The 19,395-nt window shown below is 39.2% G+C and overlaps 2 protein-coding genes across 2 annotated transcripts; both read right to left on the reverse strand.

Moving 5' to 3' along the window:
- Positions 1-3,073: 3,073 nt before the first annotated feature.
- LOC116505758 (disintegrin and metalloproteinase domain-containing protein 21-like) lies at positions 3,074-5,263 on the reverse strand. Its single transcript, XM_032213139.1, has one exon. It carries the CDS (start codon positions 5,261-5,263, stop codon positions 3,074-3,076), a length of 2,190 nt encoding a protein of 729 aa, XP_032069030.1.
- Positions 5,264-16,968: 11,705 nt separating this feature from the next.
- LOC116505766 (disintegrin and metalloproteinase domain-containing protein 20-like) lies at positions 16,969-19,131 on the reverse strand. The gene has a single exon (XM_032213150.1). It carries the CDS (start codon positions 19,129-19,131, stop codon positions 16,969-16,971), a length of 2,163 nt encoding a protein of 720 aa, XP_032069041.1.
- Positions 19,132-19,395: the final 264 nt, after the last annotated feature.

Consider the following 19,395-nt stretch of genomic DNA (forward strand, 5'->3'; position numbering starts at 1 on the left):
ATATTTTCTTTATGTATTGGGATATTGGGATTTCAGAAGTATATTAACTTATTACAAAATGACACAGCAGGAGATAATAAAGATTTATGAAGAAATGTTAGAAATAATGAGGAAGAATTATAAGAAGTTGATGGAAATATTTAAAGATAAAGACATGAACGTAGAAGACTCTCATAAGGAGATGATGGGACTGTTCAAAGATAAAGAAGTGAGTGTAGAAGATCCTCAACAAATAGTAGGAAAAGATGAACAAAATATTCAGAAGATAGATGAGAAATCAGAAGGAGTGGTAGAGGTGACAAACCAAAATACGCTACAGGAAAATAAAAATAATGAAAATAAAAATAAAGATTAAGATTATCAAAAAGACCATGTTGTCTGGAAGTGATTCCCTTTTTCAGGATTTCCCAAGCAAGGATAAAATTATGAAGTGCATCTCTGAGGTTCTATTTAGTAGAAATACTGTTAAAGATTGAATCCAGCGCATGGCAACTGATGTTAGTAACTCACCTCTGACTTACAAAAGGCAGCCTGTTACTCCATGTGCTTGGATGAAAGCACTGATGTAAATACTCATGCAAGGGTAGCGGTAAATTTGCATTATGCTGTTGGTGACATCATGAGAGAAGAGCTGGTGAAACTGTCTTTGCCTGAAAGGACACAAGGGATAGATATCTACAATGCTATGATGGAGGCTTTTTCATCACAAGACATAAGACCAGAAAAAGTGGTTTCAATTACTAGTGATGGAGCACCTTCTATGGTGCGGGCAACATCTGGTTTCATACAGTTGTTTGTTAAAGAAATAAAGCATAGTCATTTCGTTCCATTGTATTATACATCAAGAAGCTCTTTGTGCCATGGAAAGCAGCCAGAAATTTGAAGATGTCCTCAAAAATGTCACAAAAATGGTAAATTTCATAATGGCTCGTGCTGTGAATTATTGACAGTTTAAAGAACTCCTTGAGGAAGTTCAGGCACAGTATAATTGTTTACTTATGTACAATAATGTCCGGTGGCTGAGCAGAGGATGAGTCCTGGAGAGTTTTGCTTGGATGAAATTAGGCTGTTTATGGATGAAAAAGGGCAGAAATATCCACAGCTCACTGATATGGCCTGTTTACCAACCTCACATATTTTTTTACAGATTTTACAATGTACTGAACAAACAACTAAAAGGTTTTGGGGAAACAGCAGAAAGGATCTTTTGTGATATCAAAACATTTGAGAGAAAACTGGAAGTTTTTGAAAGAGACCTTGAAAGTGGGCAGCTGAAATATTTTCCAAATGTAAAAATGCATTTAGAAATTTCTACATTTGCAGACAATCCTACAAGCCATCAGGAAATCAATAAGGAATTTTCTAGCATTGTAGCAGCTGCAAAGTTGAATTTTGGTGACAGAGTTTTACAGTTCCGTAAGATGGAGACAATGCTGTGTTTTCTTACTTCTCCAGATAAAGCCAAATTTAAAGAACTCGATCTTATCTGTTTACACTGGTTAGACTTAGGAAATGTGGAAATGGAGCTATTGAATTTCAAGAAAGCTCCATGTGGAAAAATAAATTCTGTGACCTGCGGGAAACACTTGAGAAGATAGAAAGGGACAGTGCAGGATTTAAACTAAATTTTGTACTAGTGTCTGGTGGGACAAATAAGCAGCCAGTGTTTCTATAGTGGAAATAAAAACTATATTACTATTCTTCTTCTCATCCTTTCTATTACCTATCTCCTCCCACTTAGGACTATAACCACTTGCGTGTATTTTTACGGTTTATATTGTTCTGTTTGTTTCCTAGTATGATTGTAACCTATGATTATCACTAAGTGTTGTATCGTGTGATTCTTGATGAATGTATTTTTTTTCCTTTCTTTTTCGTTTTATGTACTCTGAGAGCAAATGCACCAAAGACAAATTCCTTGTGTGTCCAATCACACTTGGCCAATAAACAATTCTATCCTATCCTAAATGTTAGATAGCAACCCCACCTAATTCCACATAATAACAGTTTAGCCAAAGGAAATAACATTAAAAGAGGGGGGGAAAATCATCTTTGGGTCCCTTATTACCGTTTCATTTACTTAGTGTGAGATGTTTTGGATGGAAAATCTCTCTTGGAAAAGAGGGTTGTCCAGTTAAGATTGTCAATAAGGAGGAAAAGCGGGGGGGGGGGGGACGACACACTGGGGCTGTCTTCACTGGTGCATTGAGTTTGAGTATGTTTTTGGAATAACTTATCAAGTTATTCCATATAGGTGTCCTGAGAAGGGAAGAAGAAAGAAGGAAGAAGCAACATGGCTCTATTTCTTTGCTAAGTTATTATCATTATAAAGTGACTGATGTTTCTTGTAGCTGTGAGCCAGAGGAGGAATTGGTGGTGGATGAATGAAGGGCTCTTCTACCAGACGTAGCTCTCTATGAGAGTTCGTTTATATGAATCTTTCTCCCTTCCTCTCTCCCTCCCTCTCTCTCGTGTCAGTGTGTTTTTTGCAGTGTGTGAGAAAGGGTAGCTGGGCACACTGATGACACTAAGAGCTAGGCTAAAACCTAAACAACCTTTTATTTAAAACAGATCAATCATAGTGGAACAGATGAGACCAGTTGTAACTGAATAACACAGAGGGCCATGTTGGAGATGTCTTTCTCCAGTAGTCATTGAGTGGCTTCACAATACTAAACGTCCATAATAATTTCATCATTAATCTGAACAGGGCAGAATTAGAGAAGGGTCGATGTGCAGTGCTGTGTTGACAGCCCAAATTCTCAATAATCAACAATGCCTCTTGATCTTTGTTTCACATCCAATGTACAGTTGGTATAGTTGGCTAATGCTTGAGGTTATCTTCAATTCAGACGTTTCATCTTCAAGGCTGTCTTGGGGAGTTATTTTTCATTACAAATCAGAGATTTACTCAACTCATTCTCACAGACTATATCACAAGGTTTCTTCACCTTCAAAGAAATGTCAGGGAAATATATTTAAAACATTGAAGTTTCAATTTTTTTGTTTTTCAATTTGACTATTAATTCCTGTGCTTATTCTGGATATGTTGTGCATTCTTAGCAAGGGTGAGTTACATTGGTGCTCCTTCATCATTTGATTTTGTAGCATGGACTCTTCCCTGAAATTTTCCAAATCGGTTTCTCAGCCTATCTTTGAACCAGATAATCAGACCAGTAGAAACAATTGTGAGACAAAAGGCACAGAATATTCCAGCTATAGCTGAGATTTTCACACTACCTTTAGCCTCTACTGAAATGGGAAGTAGCCCACTGTCTATGCTACCTCCATAGCCTATATTGCTGCAGTCTGGAGGGGCCCATCCAATATCACAGTGACAGTGTTTGAGAGTGTTACAAACTCCCCGATTGTGGCACATTGTAACATTACAGTCATATTTCAGAATGGACACATTGACACAACTACCCTCAATGCACAATGTGTTATTGCCACAAGGAATACCATCTCTCACAGCTCCAATATCATTTACCTTCATCCCAGTGTGGTAGTCAGTACCCCAGCATTGATTATCTCCAGTGGAAGTATGAATTATTGTAGTGTGGTCCTCCAAGGAAGGTATTCGTATATTTTTACACTGGATACGGCCACAGAGGGTATCCCCAGTATCACATTTCTTGTAAATTCCATGTTTAAGGCCGCAGTTGCCAAAGCGATCACCTTTATTATTCACTTGTCTAAAGCAAACTTCAGAAGCGACTGTTGCTCCACTACCGAATATCATTTTGCACTGCATATCATGAGTTGTGCAGTTCCCATGATAACAATATGCGCCATCATTGCACCCGGCACCATCTTGCACATGCACATCTTCTGGGCAGTGCTCTGAAGTCCCATTGCAATATTCAGGGAGATCACAACTGCTAATCTTCTCTCTGCAAACAGTTCCACGTTGACGATACTGGCAGTTAGCACAGCACAGTCCAAAGGCACAAACAGCCGCGGGGCGCAACATACAATTAGCTTGACAGCACGGATCTGACTTGTATTGTGTTTCTGACCCACAGTCACACTGCTCTCCGGTTTCCAATCTTTTGTTACCACAGGATTCAAATGTAATTGTTGTGCTAGTGTCTGGTGGGACTAATAAACACCCAGTTTTTCTACGGCGAAAATAATCTTTATAACTGCAGTTACTAAATTTATCATTCTCTGCTGCATAGAGTGCCATAATGCAAACAGGCTTTCCACAATGACAAAATTGTTCATCATGTTTCATTCCGAGATTGTGTCCCAGTTCATGGGCAAACAGTTCAGAAATAAGAAACAAACTGGAAGTTCTATACGATTCTATACCACTTGCCCAGTGACTGCGACATATAGTTCCAACATAAGCAAGTCCCAGTACTACCCCAAAATGGCTATATGCAAATAAGTGACCAACATCATTTTTAAAAATTTTAAGCAGGTGGTCTTTTCTCCAAGTATTAAACAATTTAAGTGTGTCATCTGATGAAGTGGTAATCTGTATGGGGTTGCTTTGTGACCATATCACTAAGCCTACTATTGACAGATGAACAGAAAGTGCATCATAAAATGAATTTGCAGTGTGGATAATATCCAGAACTCGCATTGTAATAAAAGATTCATTGCTGTTAAACTGCAAATATCGTTCATGATCAATCACAATTGCTACCTCAACATATCTCGTATGTGGCCACCAGGATTTTCCAAAAACTTCTTTGTTTCCAAGATTCTCTGTTTCAGGAATTGTGTCCTCTTGATGTTTCTCCTGTTTCTCTCCTACTCCACAAGTCATTCGGGGAACCCCTTCCTCTACTTCTAACTGAAACACCACGTGTTGAAAGGTAGAAGATTCCTGAAGTGGTTCAATTTCATAGGTCTTATTTTCCATTTGTATGAGACCTCTCAGCCCTCCTGAACATGTACTGAGGGTGACTCGAGAAGGGGACTTTCTCTGAATAAATCCATGGTAGAAACAATCATCCTTGATAAAAGGATGATCCACCTGGAGATCTCCTGCTGTATTATAGGTGAAGACAGGAAAAACCTTAGGGATGAAGTTCTTTCTTTGCCTGAGGAATACCACATGGGGATTTCCTTCAATGGGCACGAGGTAGCTCACATCCTGGGGTTCTTCTTGCCCATGCTTAGGAGACAGCTTCCTTCGGATGATCATGTCATAAGAGGCATATCTGAAGCCCTGAGGAGGTGCCTGTCTAGAAGCTGCATTTTGGACAATCTTAAGCAATATCAAACTCAACAATGGCAGACAGGTACTCATTTTCATAGGATAGAAACTGACCTTATTCTTAGAAAGGAATCTCAACAGAGATCGTTATAGCAGAATTATGAGTGTCTGTGTAAGAGAGATGTTGGGACAGGCTCAAATATTTGAAAATGAGGATTCTGTACATAGCAACGGAAAATGAAATATTTTGGAATGTGGGTGGAGTTTAAACAACCAAATGTAGAATACAAGAGCAAAGCAAGATTCATGAAATGTTATTATGGTGACTCATTGTTTAATTACTTGAAGTTCCCAGGTTAACTCCAAACAGCTTGATTTCTGTTCGTATCCTACTGTTGTCTAGTTTATCTAGCAGGAATGAACTGCATATTTTTTCCGGTTGGCTGAGGATGTGAATTGAAGTCAATTAGTTCAAGTGAAGTAGCCTATCAGATTATAAGAGGTGTAGCTTTGTAAGAACTCAAAACCAACAATTTGAACCTTCTAATTTTGAAATCAAGGTCATTTAATTTTTTCTCTATGCACAAAAGTCATTTTAGTGGGGGGGGGGGAGGTATTGAGGTTTTTACATACGAAATGGCCCAATCTTCGAATTAAGAATTTTCATTCTTATTGAATTGAAGATAAACCAGACAGCTAGTCAGGCAGGGAACAGGCAAACAGGGAGAGGGAGGGCAAGGGGGAGGGAAAGGGAGTGGAGGTGGGAGTGTGAGAGGGGGAAGGGGAGGGAGAGGGAGAGGGAGAAGCATGTCAATCTAACTAATCTCAGATCTTCAAATCCACATCAAATTTATAAGTTAGATTTGCTATTTAGTTCTGATCATCTGGTATGAAGAATCATGACACCACTGAAATTTCATTCAAGTTTTCAGAGCTTTAAACAGAAGCTCTGCGTAGGGGAAGATATAGATCAGAGGTAGTCAACCTGGTCCCCACCTCCCACTAGTGGGCGTTCAAGCTTTCATGGTGGGCGGTAGGGGTTTGCTGTAACTCTGCTTTATAAATTTTATAAAGTAAAATTACTTCCCTACTTTATAAATCACCATTATTGTGGAACCGGTGGGCAGTTAGAAAATTTTACTATTAAAAGAGATATAAAAATGGGCGGTAGGTATAAAAAGGTTGACTACCCCTGATATAGATAAATATGACTGTATTGCCTAATCTCCTTTTGATTTAGCAATAGGAAGGAATAATGCTTGGAATGATTGACAGTAACCAAGAGAAGGTTTGGCAATGGAAGTTGTATGGCAATTGTAGAAAACAATTCCGATACTATTTTTCCCTAAAGCTTGTACCTGATGAAATTTACAAGTATTGTGGGGTGAAACTGTATTAAGGACCATAAGCTTGCATTCTTAGCACAAAAACCCCACTTTAAAAGGCTGTTCAGTCTGAACTCTTCTTCATTTTTGAAAGGGTGAACCAAGATACAAGAGCAAGAAAAACGGCAAATATTTGTGTCATGTTTAAAATGTTGTGGTGTTAAACTACATGAAACAGCAACAAGACAAAAAATTGTCCTGTTCAACAAAGATTACATCGGATACTGCAGAATCTATACACCTCCTGTTAAGTGGGATCAAAAGCCTACTAAAATTAGATTCCAAAAATGAATGTTTTGTTCTTTTAGCTTTCTTTTAAACTTCTTGATGTGTTTGTTGATGACTGACTTGTCTGAATACCAAGTATGCCAAGATTTCCTTGCACTTTGGGATTTAACTTGGTCGAGGATGCTGACTGTTTCCCCATCCGAATGGTCGAGTCGATCTGTGTGTTGTGTGACTAAGGAGTTTCATTGTGTCATCTCACTGAGTGTTGATATTCATGGCTATGTTGTGCTGGTTTTCTGCTGCCTATCCTACCTAGTGGCTGTTACAATCCTTACCCTGTATATTGTAGATTACTCCTAATGTTTTTCCCTTTTCTTTTGGGGCTACTGGGTCTTCTGGCTTGCTTGCTTATTATTTATTTATTTATTTATTTATTTATTTATTTATTTATTTATTTATTTATTATCATTATTCAGATTCATTTATTCAGTTATTCAGTTATTCAGTTATATATCATTTATCATTTATCATATTTATATATTTGTATTTATATTTATATATTTATATATTATACTTATATTTACATATTTATATTATTTATATTTATATTTATATTTATATTTATATTTATATTTATATTTATATTATATTTATATTTATATTTATATTTATATTTATATTTATATTTATATTTATATTTATATTTATATTTATATTTATATTTATATTTATATTTATATTTATATTTATATTATTTATATTTATATTTATATTTATATTATTTATATTATTTATATTATTTATATTATTTATATTATTTATATTATTTATATTATTTATATTATTTATATTATTTATATTATTTATATTATTTATATTAATATTTATATTATTTATATTAATATTTATATTAATATTTATATTTATATTCATATTCATATTCACATTCACATTCACATTCACATTTATATTTAATTGTTTATTGTTTATTTTTATTTTTATTGTTTATTGTTTATTGTTTATTGTTTTTATATTTATTATTATATTTATATTTATGTATTTATTATTTTTATTTAATTATTATTATACAATTGTATCACAGTTGTTTCGCCGGATTTGGCATTGGTTACTAGTCGGGCCACACCCAGGGGCCTAGGACGTTGTAAAGTATTTTCGTAATATGCGTGCAGATCCAAGCAGTGCGGCTTTTTGCATTTGACTAATAGTGATTTTGTCAATTTTTAACTGTTTTAAATGTAACTCCAGTGCTTTTGGAATAGCACCCAGTGTGCCAATTACCACTGGAATTATCACTGCTGGTTTGTGCCATAGTCGTTGAATTTCGATTTTTAAGTCCTGGTATCTTGCGATTTTTTCATGTTCCTTCTCGGCAACCCTGCTATCACCTGGTACTGTGATGTCTATGATTGTGACCTTATTTTTCTCAACCAGTGTGATGTCTGGTGTATTATGCGCCAGTATTTTGTCGGTTTGTATACGGAAATCCCACAAGATCTTGACCATCTGATTTTCGGTGACTTTTACAGGCTGATGTTCCCACCAATTTGTTGCTGTTTTAATATTATAATTTTTGCACAAATTCCAATGGATCATTTGTGCTACTGAATTGTGCCGCAATATATAATCAGTCTGCGCGATTTTTTTACAGCAGCTGAGTATGTGATCAACAGTTTCATCAGCTTCTTTGCAAAGTCTGCATTTGGCATCATCAGAGGATTTTTCGATTTTGGCCTTAATGGCATTTGTGCGGATAGCTTGTTCTTGCGCAGCCAGGATTAGTGACTCTGTTTCTTTCTTTAATGTACCTGTTGTTAACCATAACCAAGTTTGTTCACTGTCCACTTTATCTTTTATTTTTTCCAGAAATTGGCCATGCAGTGCTTTGTTCTGCCAACTCTCCATTCTTGATTTTATCACATCTTTTCTGTATTCTTGTTTCATCTGTTGGGCCTTCAGTAGTTTTTTGTTCTTTACTTCAATTAATAGATGTTCTTGACTTTCTTTTAAATAATCAGCCAGTGCATGTTTTTCTTCTTCAACTGTTTGCTTCACTTGTAATAATCCTCTGCCACCTGATTTTTGGGGCAGGTATAATCAATCAGTATCACCACGTGGATGTAAACTGTAGTGCATTGTCATTAGTTTCCTAGTTTTTCAGTCCAAAATGTCCAAATCAGCTTGTGTCCAGTTAACTATACCAGCTGTGTATCTTATAGAATAGAATAGAATTTTATTATTTGTATGCTGCCCTTCTCCGGGAGGACTCAGGGCAGCGAACAATTCAAGGGGGAAAAAGGGGAACATAAAAAACAAAATACAAATAATAAAAGTAAACAACAGTCGCACAACCATACATGTCGAGAGGGGAGGGAACTCATCACCCCCAGGCCTGCCGGCAAAGCCAGTTTTTGACGGCTTTTCGGAAGGCCTGGAGAGAGGTGAGAGTCCGAATCCCTGCGGGGAGTTCATTCCAGAGGGCCGGAGCTGCCACAGAGAAGGCCTTCCCCCGGGTAATAGCCAGGTGGCATTGGCTGGTAGATGGCACCCGGAGGAGGCCAACCCTGTGAGATCTAATGGGTCTGTGGGAGGTAATTGGCAGCAGGCGGTCTCTCAAGTACCCAGATCCAATACCATGAAGGGCTTTATAAGTTACGACTAGCGCCTTGAAGCATATCCAGAGACTGATCGGTAACCAGTGCAGCTAGCGGAGGATAGGTGTAACGTGGGTGTACTGAGGTGCACCCACAATCACTCGCGCGGCTGCATTCTGGACGAGTTGAAGTCTCCGAATACTCTTCAAGGGCTGCCCCATGTAGAGCGCATTGCAGTAGTCCAGTCTTGAGGTCACGAGGGTGTGAGTGACTGTTGCGAGAGCCTCCCGGTCCAGGTAGGGACGCAACTGGTGCACCAGGCAAACCTGGGCAAATGCCCCCCTGGTCACAGCCGACAAATGGTGTTCTAAAGTCAGCTGTGGATCCAGGAGGACCCCCAAGTTGCGAGCCCTGTCTGAGGGGCGTGGATTTTCACCTCCCAGCCTGAGTGATGGAATATTGAGCAAGTTTTTGGGAGGGAAACACAACAGCCACTCGGTCTTGTCTGGATTGAGTACAAGCTTGTTAACCCCCATCCAGACCCTAACAGCCTCCAGGCACTGGCACATCATGTCAACCGCTTCACTGAGTTGGCACGAGGCAGACAGATACAACTGTGTATCGTCCGCATATTGATGGTGTTTTATCCCGTGCCATCGAATGATCTCACCCAGTGGCTTCATGTAGATATTAAATAGCAGGGGGGACAGGACCGAACCCTGAGGAACCCCGTATTTCAGGGGCCTAGGGGTCGACCTCTCCTCCCCAAATAACACCGACTGCGACCTGTCCGAGAGGTAGGAGGAGAACCAATGAAAAATGGTGCCTCCCACCCCCACCTCTTGCAACCGTCGCAGAAGGATACCATGGTCGATGGTATCGAAGGCCGCTGAGAGGTCAAGGAGCACCAGGATGGAGGAATGACCTCCATCCCTGGCTCTCCAGAGATCAGTGCGACCAGAGTGGTTTCCATGCTGTAGCCAGGCCTGAAACCCGACTGAAAGGAGTCTAGATAATCGGCTTCATCCAAGGACCGCCAGAGTTGCGAGGCCACCACTTTCTCAACAACCTTCCCAATGAAGGGGAGGTTGGAGACTGGACAGTAGTTGTTCAAACTGGCTGGGTCCAGTGATGGCTTCTTCAGGAGGGGTCTCACCACCGCTACCTTCAATGCCGGTGGGAAGAAACCCTCCCGGAGAGGCATTCACCATCGCCTGGGTCCAGCCCCGCATCATCTCCCTGCTGTTCGCGACCAGCCAGGAGGGGCACGGGTCCAGTACACATGTGGAAGCACTCACCGCTCCCATGGCCTTGTCCACTTCATCAGGAGCAACAGGTTGAAAATCAGTCCAGAGGTGTCATTCAAGACCTTCCCCCGGTACCTCGGCTGGCTCTGCGCAATTGGAGTCCAGGTCCATCCGAAGCTGAGCAACTTTGTCCGTGAGGAACTGGACATATTCCTCTGCTCTATCTTGTAAGGGGTTCCCCGCAACCCTCGTATTTAAGAGGGAGCGGGTCACCCTAAACAAGGCGGCAGGGCAGGACTCAGTGGACGCAATCAGAGCGGCAATGTGGTCGTTCTTGGCTGTCCGTAATGCCGATAGATATGCTCCCTTGCAGGCTTTTAAGAGTGCTCGGTCTGACTCGGATTTACTGGCCCTCCAGCGGCGCTCTAGGCATCTCTTTATAACTGGTATTTCCCAGGTATTTATGGCCTTGATTGTATTTCCACCATTCAATTTAGATTTCAAAATTTTCCTAACTCTGTTGGTGTACTCTCGCCTGACAATAGTTTTTACTTCTCCATCCTTGATATTATCCAACTGCAGAATGCCTAAGTATTTGTAGGCTTCATTTTTGTTGCATTTAATTAGTTGGCCATTGGGCATTTCAATTCCTTCACATGCAGTGATTTTGCCTCTTTTTATGGATACAGTGGCGCATTTTTCCATGCCAAACTGCATTGAAATATCGGTGCTGAATAATTGGACTGTATTTGTCAATGATTGGATTTCTATTTCTGACTTTCCATAGAGTTTCAAATCATCCATATATAGTAAATGCGAAATTTTTTCAGCTTCCTTAGCTGTTTGGTAGCCTAGTTTCATTTTTTTTAAAGATTACTGATAGTGGGATCATTGCGATGATGAAGAGAAGAGGTGAAAGTGAATCACCCTGGAAAATTCCTCGCTTGATATTAACCATTCCGTAGATCTCATTCCCTACTGCCAACTCAGTTCTCCATTGTTTCATCGCCTTTTCAGTAAAGGATGTAATATTTTGCTAATGCCAGTTGTTTCTAAGCATTTTATGATCCAACTATGTGGCAGTGAGTCAAATGCCTTTTTGTAATCAATCCAGACCATATTCAAGTTCGTTTTTCTGTTCTTACAATTTTCTAATATCATTTTATCAATTAGGAGCTGATCTTTTGTGCCCCTGCTCCTTCTTTTGTTGCCTTTTTGCTCTACTGGCAAGATGTTGTTTGTTTCCAAATAATCCATCATGTTATCTGCAATAATGCCTGTGAGTAATTTGAAGGTTGTTATTGGTCTGTAGTTTTCAGGTGTTGTTCCTTTAGTTGCATCTTTCTGAATCAAGTATGTTTTTCCAGTTGTCAACCATTCATCAATTTGGGCCTTTTGTAAAATTTCATTCAGTTGCCTGGCCAATATTGCATGTAAACTGGTCAGATATTTGAGCCAGAAACCATGTAATTGGTCCTTTTCAGATGATGTCCAATTCTTTACCTTTTTTTCTCGATTTTTGACCATCTCAGTTGTTATTTCTTATACTTGCATTTGTTTGTTGCCAATGCTTTTCTCAAAGTCATGTATCCACTTTGTTTCCTTATTGTAGTCCTTTGCATTTTCCCACAATTCTTTCCAGAATTCAACTGTGGCCTGCTTTTCTGGTTTTTCACTTTTGGTGTCACCATTCACATTAAGACTTTGATAAAAACGCCGTTGGTCTGATCGAAATTGCTGATTTTGTTTATATTGGATGATTCGTGCCTCATATCTTTCAATTTTTCTAGCTGTTGCTGTTATCCACTGTTTTACAATCTCTACAGCTTCATTGATGTTTCTTGTATCCAATCTATATCTTCTGATTAGCCAATCTATGGTTTTGTTGTTTTTAAGCCGTTGCTCATGCATGTTCTTTAAGTTACTAGCATCTGCCCTTAATTTTTTGACTTTTTGTTTTAATCGGATTTTCCACTTTGGCTTTGATGCTTTTTCTGTTGTGTGACTAGGTACTTTGATTTTAATGCCTAGTTCATTAGTGACTATTACAGCTGCGCTGTACATTAACTGGTTCATTTCCAAGATGGATCCCGATTCAATTGTTGAAAACACTGCATTAACCATTTTCATGATAGGGGCCAAAATTTTCTTAGGCACAGTTTTTAGTGATGGTAAACGTTGCCTTTCCTCATTAAGCAGAAAATGCTCCATGATCTTATCCTTCAATTCTTTTTGTTTTTGAGTTAGTTCATCAGTTGGTTCAGTGATAACTGGTTCTAGTAGTGGTGATGTTATTTCCTCCCCAAGAGCTTCTTCTGGGAGTTCTACTATAATGTCTTTAGTTGTGTCTTGAATATCAGTTATTTCCGCTTGTGATATTGTTTTCTTGGTTTTGCAATTTGCCTGAATTTCCTCAAGTTCAACTTCACTAAACACTTTATTCCGTATAATAAATCGCCTTTGATCTGTTATTCACTAACATTTGAATCTGGATATTGTTGTTTCCATAATTCATACATTCGCTTTAAATAACCTCTTTTTTCTGGCTCTGAGTTGTAGTAACAGGCCATTATGGCACGGTTTTCATCTATACTATATTTTTATCATTTTGTTGGCTGGTCCGCTTGTAGCCCACTTGTCAACAGATGTCCAGGGACCCCAACATCCGCCGCGGCCCTTGTTAACCCGCACGACGACCGATGCGATATAAAATTTGGGATTTTTATATAGTTTTATCCAGCTGTGTGTGTGTGAGAGAGAGAAATGGATGGTGGCCTGGGGAGGAAGTAACTACACTTGGGGAGGAAGAGCACCAGCGAGCACTGAGAAGACCACAGGAAGAGGCAGGAAGCCAGGCAAAGAGCCATGCTGTAGCACACACACTTTCCCCTAGCCCCGGAAGGATCCACTGTGTAAAAATCCAGCCCAGCTTCACTGATTACAGGTTTGAAAAGGCAACATGGCTCCACCTGCAATCAAACTACACTTGGGGAGGGAGAGCACAAGCAAGCCAGGGTCCTTCCCTCCAGCCTTTGCCCAAAGCCCCGCACAGCACCAGGAGGATGAAGTTTGAATTCCTTCCCCTCCCTCTGACCCACACATACCTTTTCCAGCTGCTTCAGAGAGGACTTCAACTCTGCTCTTGCCTCGGGTCCTCTGAAGAAGCCTCGCCCTCACTTCCTTCTCTTTGAGAAGTGCCTTGCAAATGGACTGCGGGGCAGTGGAGCATACCGGTATGGGGGTGTGGCCACACCTCCGTGGAACTTACTCTGCTGCCGCTGAGTCACAGGAAGAACGAGCGCGCTCTGCTATGAGGCAGGAGAAATGCGTTCCTCACCTAGTCTGACTTTTTAGGCTTTTAAGCCTCTGCTTAACTCTACTCGTGCTGGGCGATCATAAAACACCTAAAAAGTCAGAGTAGGTGAGGCACGCAGTTCTCCTGCTTCATAGTAGAGGGCGTTTTTAGAGGCTTTTTTAAACAGTTAAGCAGAGTCATCCACGGTGAGGCAGCAACTAGCTCAGCCTCACCGCAAGCTCTCGCCTGACTAGTTGAACGGTAAATGTGAAAATTCTGCAATTTTAATACCAAATAATGTAAAACTGGTGAAGTTAAATGGAAAATAACTTTATGGTACAGATCAGTAGATAAATACAAGCATTTAATTTATTTTTTCCTTTTACATTTTTTTTCTTTTCATAATGAGAGGTTTTTGCACATGGCTTTTGCTTTCTCTCTCTCTCTCTCTGCCTGCTCTGTTTAAGGTGAGAGATTAAAAGTCACCCAGTTTTGCTTTGGCCAAAAATAAAACTGATTATCAGTTGCCTTGTATTCAGAGTTTCATTGGATTTATCAGAGCTGCAAGGGGCAGAACATGAAAACAGTACTAAATACCAAGGTTGCGATCCCTATTAGTACTCCCCTTGCCTCCCGTAACCTCTGTGTCCAATTACATGACACCACTGAATTAAACAAATTTTGGATGATCTTAAGCAATGTCAAAATAAACCATGACAGATAGGTATTCATTTGCAGAACGAAGGCAGAACCTGATATTATTCTAGAACAGTGTTTCTCAACCTTGGCAACTTGAAGATGTCCGGACTTCAACTCCCAGAATTCCCCAGCCAGCGAATATATTTTTGGAATGGAGGAGGAGTTTAAACAATCAAATGTTGAATGGCTATTATTTGTACCCTACTGCTGTATAGTTTCTCTAATGGGAATGAACTGTATATTTTCTCTTGTTGGCCAAAGGTGTGAATTGAAGTGGATTACTTCATAATTTCAGTGAGAACCGAAGTAGCCTATCACACCAGGAGAAGCATGGCTTTGTAAGAGCTGAAAACCAATAACTCGCTGAACCTTCTCGTTTCTAATTAATGATTATTTGGCTTTTCTTCCTTTCGCCCAGGAAACTGTTCTGCAGAGACTGAATAAATAGATAGATTAATGCATTAACATTTACTTCAGTTCACTTCAGTTTACTTCTGTTCTAATGCAACAAAAGCAAAAGTATCAAGTATAAAGAAATACAGCAGAAATTGAAAAAAAATCCTTAATCTGTGCAAACTAATTACTTTTAGGAAAGAAATATAGAAATGATATATTAAAACATAGAACAGACTTGTACCAGAAGGCAAAAGGAAATATTTATTTAGGAGAAAGTTTTGCATTACAATTCATAGATAATTATAAATATGTAATTAACACTATTACAAGTACAGTAATAGATCCCTCAAAATTTCTGCCTCTTTAAAATGAAAACAGAAAAACAACAGGTACTGAAAAACTGACCTTGTTTACAACACACATCCTTGGGAAGGATCTGAAGTGGTGATACGTTTTTATTCCCTAGGTTACTGAGAACACGTACATAGTACATACTGTCATGTTCCATCATTCAGAGAAATGTGAGGCATTGGGTTAAATGTGTGGGTTGCATCTTAGGTTAATGTTTGAAGTACAAAATCTTATATTTAATTATATTCCTATCTCTAACTTATCTGGAAGTTGATAAATTCAAATCAATTTGCTTCAAAATAGGATTAAATTAATTCATTAAGAATACAAGAATTCTTGTTATGCTCCTATTTCTTTGCTGGACTTCATCTGTCTTTTAGTCATTCATGTCCATTTGAAACAAAATCTACAGGCTAAAACATAGGTAATCAAAAGCACAATGGATTGAATTGCCTGAAAAATAACTTTCCTAAAGTGGTACTTTGAATGTTGCTTCTCCAAAATATCTAAGTTTAATTCTCAAATGCTCTGATGCTGTATTTATTAATTAATTAAATTGATTAAGCACTTTATGTGGCCGCTCAAGTCACACACAGTAATTATTAGCTAGGACTAACCATCTGTGTCTCTCTTCCAGGATAAAAATGAGACTGAGAAAACTAGGAGAAATTGGGAAAAATACCAACCTTAGAGTTCAGATATTTGGAAATTCTGGAAGCTGTAGTTCTAATGCATCTACAGCCCCTCTCCGTACAATTCTCAGCTCCCCCATCAATTTCTCACCTTCAGTGTCACCAACACACAAGGAATTATCTGACAGGACTTCTAAAATCTCAAAAAATGAATTGAAAGGGAATTCCCAGGATAATAACGTAAGGAAACATATCTCCCTCAGGTCTGGTCTTTCCTACATGTTTATCTGGCAGTTACATCACAAAACAATGAGAGTTTTGCACACCAAAGTTGGGACTTCTTCACTTTATTGGATTGAACACAGAGAGAGGGAGTTTTCAAGCATAAAAGTCCAGCAGTTCAGGGCAGCAAATGAAGGGGCCACAGCATCATCTTCCATGCAACTTCATAGGTGCATGTCCTTGCCCATATTAGCTGCATACAGGAGTCATTACCTTTGAAGTCATATGCATTTCACTCCAATGCTTTTTTAACTGCCTTTTTTTGAGAGTCAGAGCCAAACTGGGAACAAAAGCTGTGGGACAAAACATTCTACAAATAATGGGCCTTTGAACAGAGAATAAAGTCATAGGCAAGTTAAATGGAAAGAAACAGGAAGTGGCTGCTTTCCCCAGAATGACAAAAGCAACATTGCAATGTGCCACCACAAGCTAGCCCTCTTTGAGGCGTGCACACAAGCTCACAATTCACATAGAAAAGGACCATGGTTGAATCATGGCTGTACCATGCTGGTGACATTAATCTGACCCGTTGGCATCCCTGCAGACACCAATGCTTACTGAACAAGATACCAGTCTCTTTTGCTCAATATTATCAAATATTATCTTATTAAAGATGTGAGTCATGAATCCTGGTTCATTTTCGTGACCTACTATGAGCTTTTTTCCACTGTTCATTCCTGCTGTCTAAATCTTCCCTCAGGCTCCATAATTCTATGTACAATTTGGTTCCTAAAACAGGCACCAGAAAGGACAAGTGCACAAAGAGGAAATACAATTGCTAAGATAATTTTCATTTTGGGAGGAAGTCTCTCGGGTACATACAGAGGTGGTGGGCCACTGTCAATACTGCCACCATTGCCTTCCTCTTGGCAGTCTGGGGGAGCCCAGCCTTGCTCACAGTGACAATGCTTGAAATTGTTGCATATGCCATGATTATGGCACTTTTTGACATCACAATCGTATCTCAAGAGGGACACATTAACACACGCCCTGTTAATACACATCATGCCATTGCCACAAGGAGTGCCATCTCTCACTGCTCCAATATCGATGATCTTCATCCCACTGTGGTAATCAGTTCCCCAGCATTGTTTATTGCCCTTAGATGTTTGAACTATGGTGGTGTGGTTCTCCAAAGAAGGCAAGCTTTCCACATTTTCACACTGGATTCGACCGCATAGGATATTCTTAGGCATACATTTGTTATAAATTCCATGTATAAGGCCACAGTTGCCAAACCGATCGCCTTGAGTATTCATTTCTCTAAAGCAAACTTCTGAAGCAACTGTTGCTTTGCTGCCAAAGATTGCTTTGCATTGTCTATCATGAGTATTGCAATTCCCATTATAACAATATGCCCCATCATTGCATGGGGCACCATCTTGTACATAAAAATCTTCAGGACACCTCTCAGAAACTCCATTACAATACTCGGGGAGATCACAACTGCTTCTCTTATTTCGGCAGACTGTTCCAGTAACTTCATACTGACAATTGGAACAACACTGTCCAAAAGCACAAGTGGCCCCTAAATGTAACTTACAGTTAGATTGACAACATGGATCCAACTTGCATTCAGCTTTGGTACCACAGTCACATTGCTCTCCATTATCTACTACTTTGTTGCCGCAGAATTTAAATTTAAATATTTTGTTAGGGTCTGGTGGAATTAACAAACAGTTCAAATTTCTTTTATTGAAGTAATCTATATAACTGCAGTTGCTAAACTTATCGGTTAATACTTGTACTGGGGCCATAATGCATTTTGCTCGTTCACACACACAGTATTGTGTATCATGTTGCATGCCAAGATTATGTCCTAGTTCATGGATAAATGTGTTAGAAATACGGTACAAACTGGATGTAACATATGATTCAACAGCTGATCCACTGTCATCATCACAAATCTTTCCTAAGTATGTTAATCCTACTATACGATTGAAATTCTTAAATATAAATAAGTGACCAGCATCATTTGGTAAACGAGCAAGTAATGAGTCTCTTCTCCAATTAGTGAATTCTTCAAGGGTTTTAAAGATGTCATCATGAATTGATATAAGATTTCTTTCTGACCATATTTCTAGTCCAGCAATAGATAAATGAACAGAAAGAGGCTCATACAGTATGTTTGCAATGTAGAAGATATCCAAAACATTTAAAGCAGTAAGAGTTTCATTTTTGCCAAATTTCAAAAACCGTTCATGATCAATCACAATAGCAATCTCGGCATACCTCTCGTGTGACCACCAGTTTGCTTTAGATACACGTTTTTTGTCTGGTTTTTTGTCAGGATTTTGGATCATGGCTTCTTGATGTCTTTGCTCTTCCTGTGTTAGGCCACACATCATTGGAATGACTCCCACCTTTTGTTCTAATCGAAAGACTACATGTTGAAATGTAACGGATTCTGGAAGTGGCTCTATTTCATAAATCTTATCTTTAAATTGCAGTAGGCCCCTGAGTCCTCCAGAGCAAGTGCTGATGATGGCCAGAGAGAAGGGCTCACCCTCTACAATGCCAGCGTAGTAACAGTCATCTCTGAAGAATGGATAATCTAGCTGGAGATCCCCATCCTTACTATAAGTGAAGATGGGCAGATGCTTGGGGAGTAAGCCTCTTTTCTGCCTAAGGTGCATTACAAATTTCCTCCCTTCAATTTGAAACAAATAGGTCACATTCTTGGATTTCTGTTGTCCAAATTTGAAAGTTAACGACCTTGGAATGGTTATTTCATAAGAAGCATAAATAAAGCCCCAAGTTGGTTTCTGAAGGGCAGTTTCAGTCAGGAAATTCATCAAGAATGTCATCAAGAGCCAGGGAAGATGAATATTCATATTCTATGGCTAAGAAAGGAATCCCTTAAAATACAAAATACATTTTCTGACATTTCAGTTCAGAGAAGGATGCTCCCAGCAACTGATGAGAATCTAAGAACAAGTTTATAAGGCTGTAAACAAAATGTCCTCCACAAAGACGAAGAGGATTCTATACCAGGCAACTGTAAATGGGATTTCCTTTGGAATGTGGGTGGAGCTTGGAGATCAAATATGGAATAGAATGGCAGACCTAGTCAGGCTTCTTTATCAACAGAATTTGTT

This window comes from Thamnophis elegans, chromosome 1, assembly GCF_009769535.1.
Source record: "Thamnophis elegans isolate rThaEle1 chromosome 1, rThaEle1.pri, whole genome shotgun sequence".
NCBI lineage: Eukaryota > Metazoa > Chordata > Lepidosauria > Squamata > Colubridae > Thamnophis > Thamnophis elegans.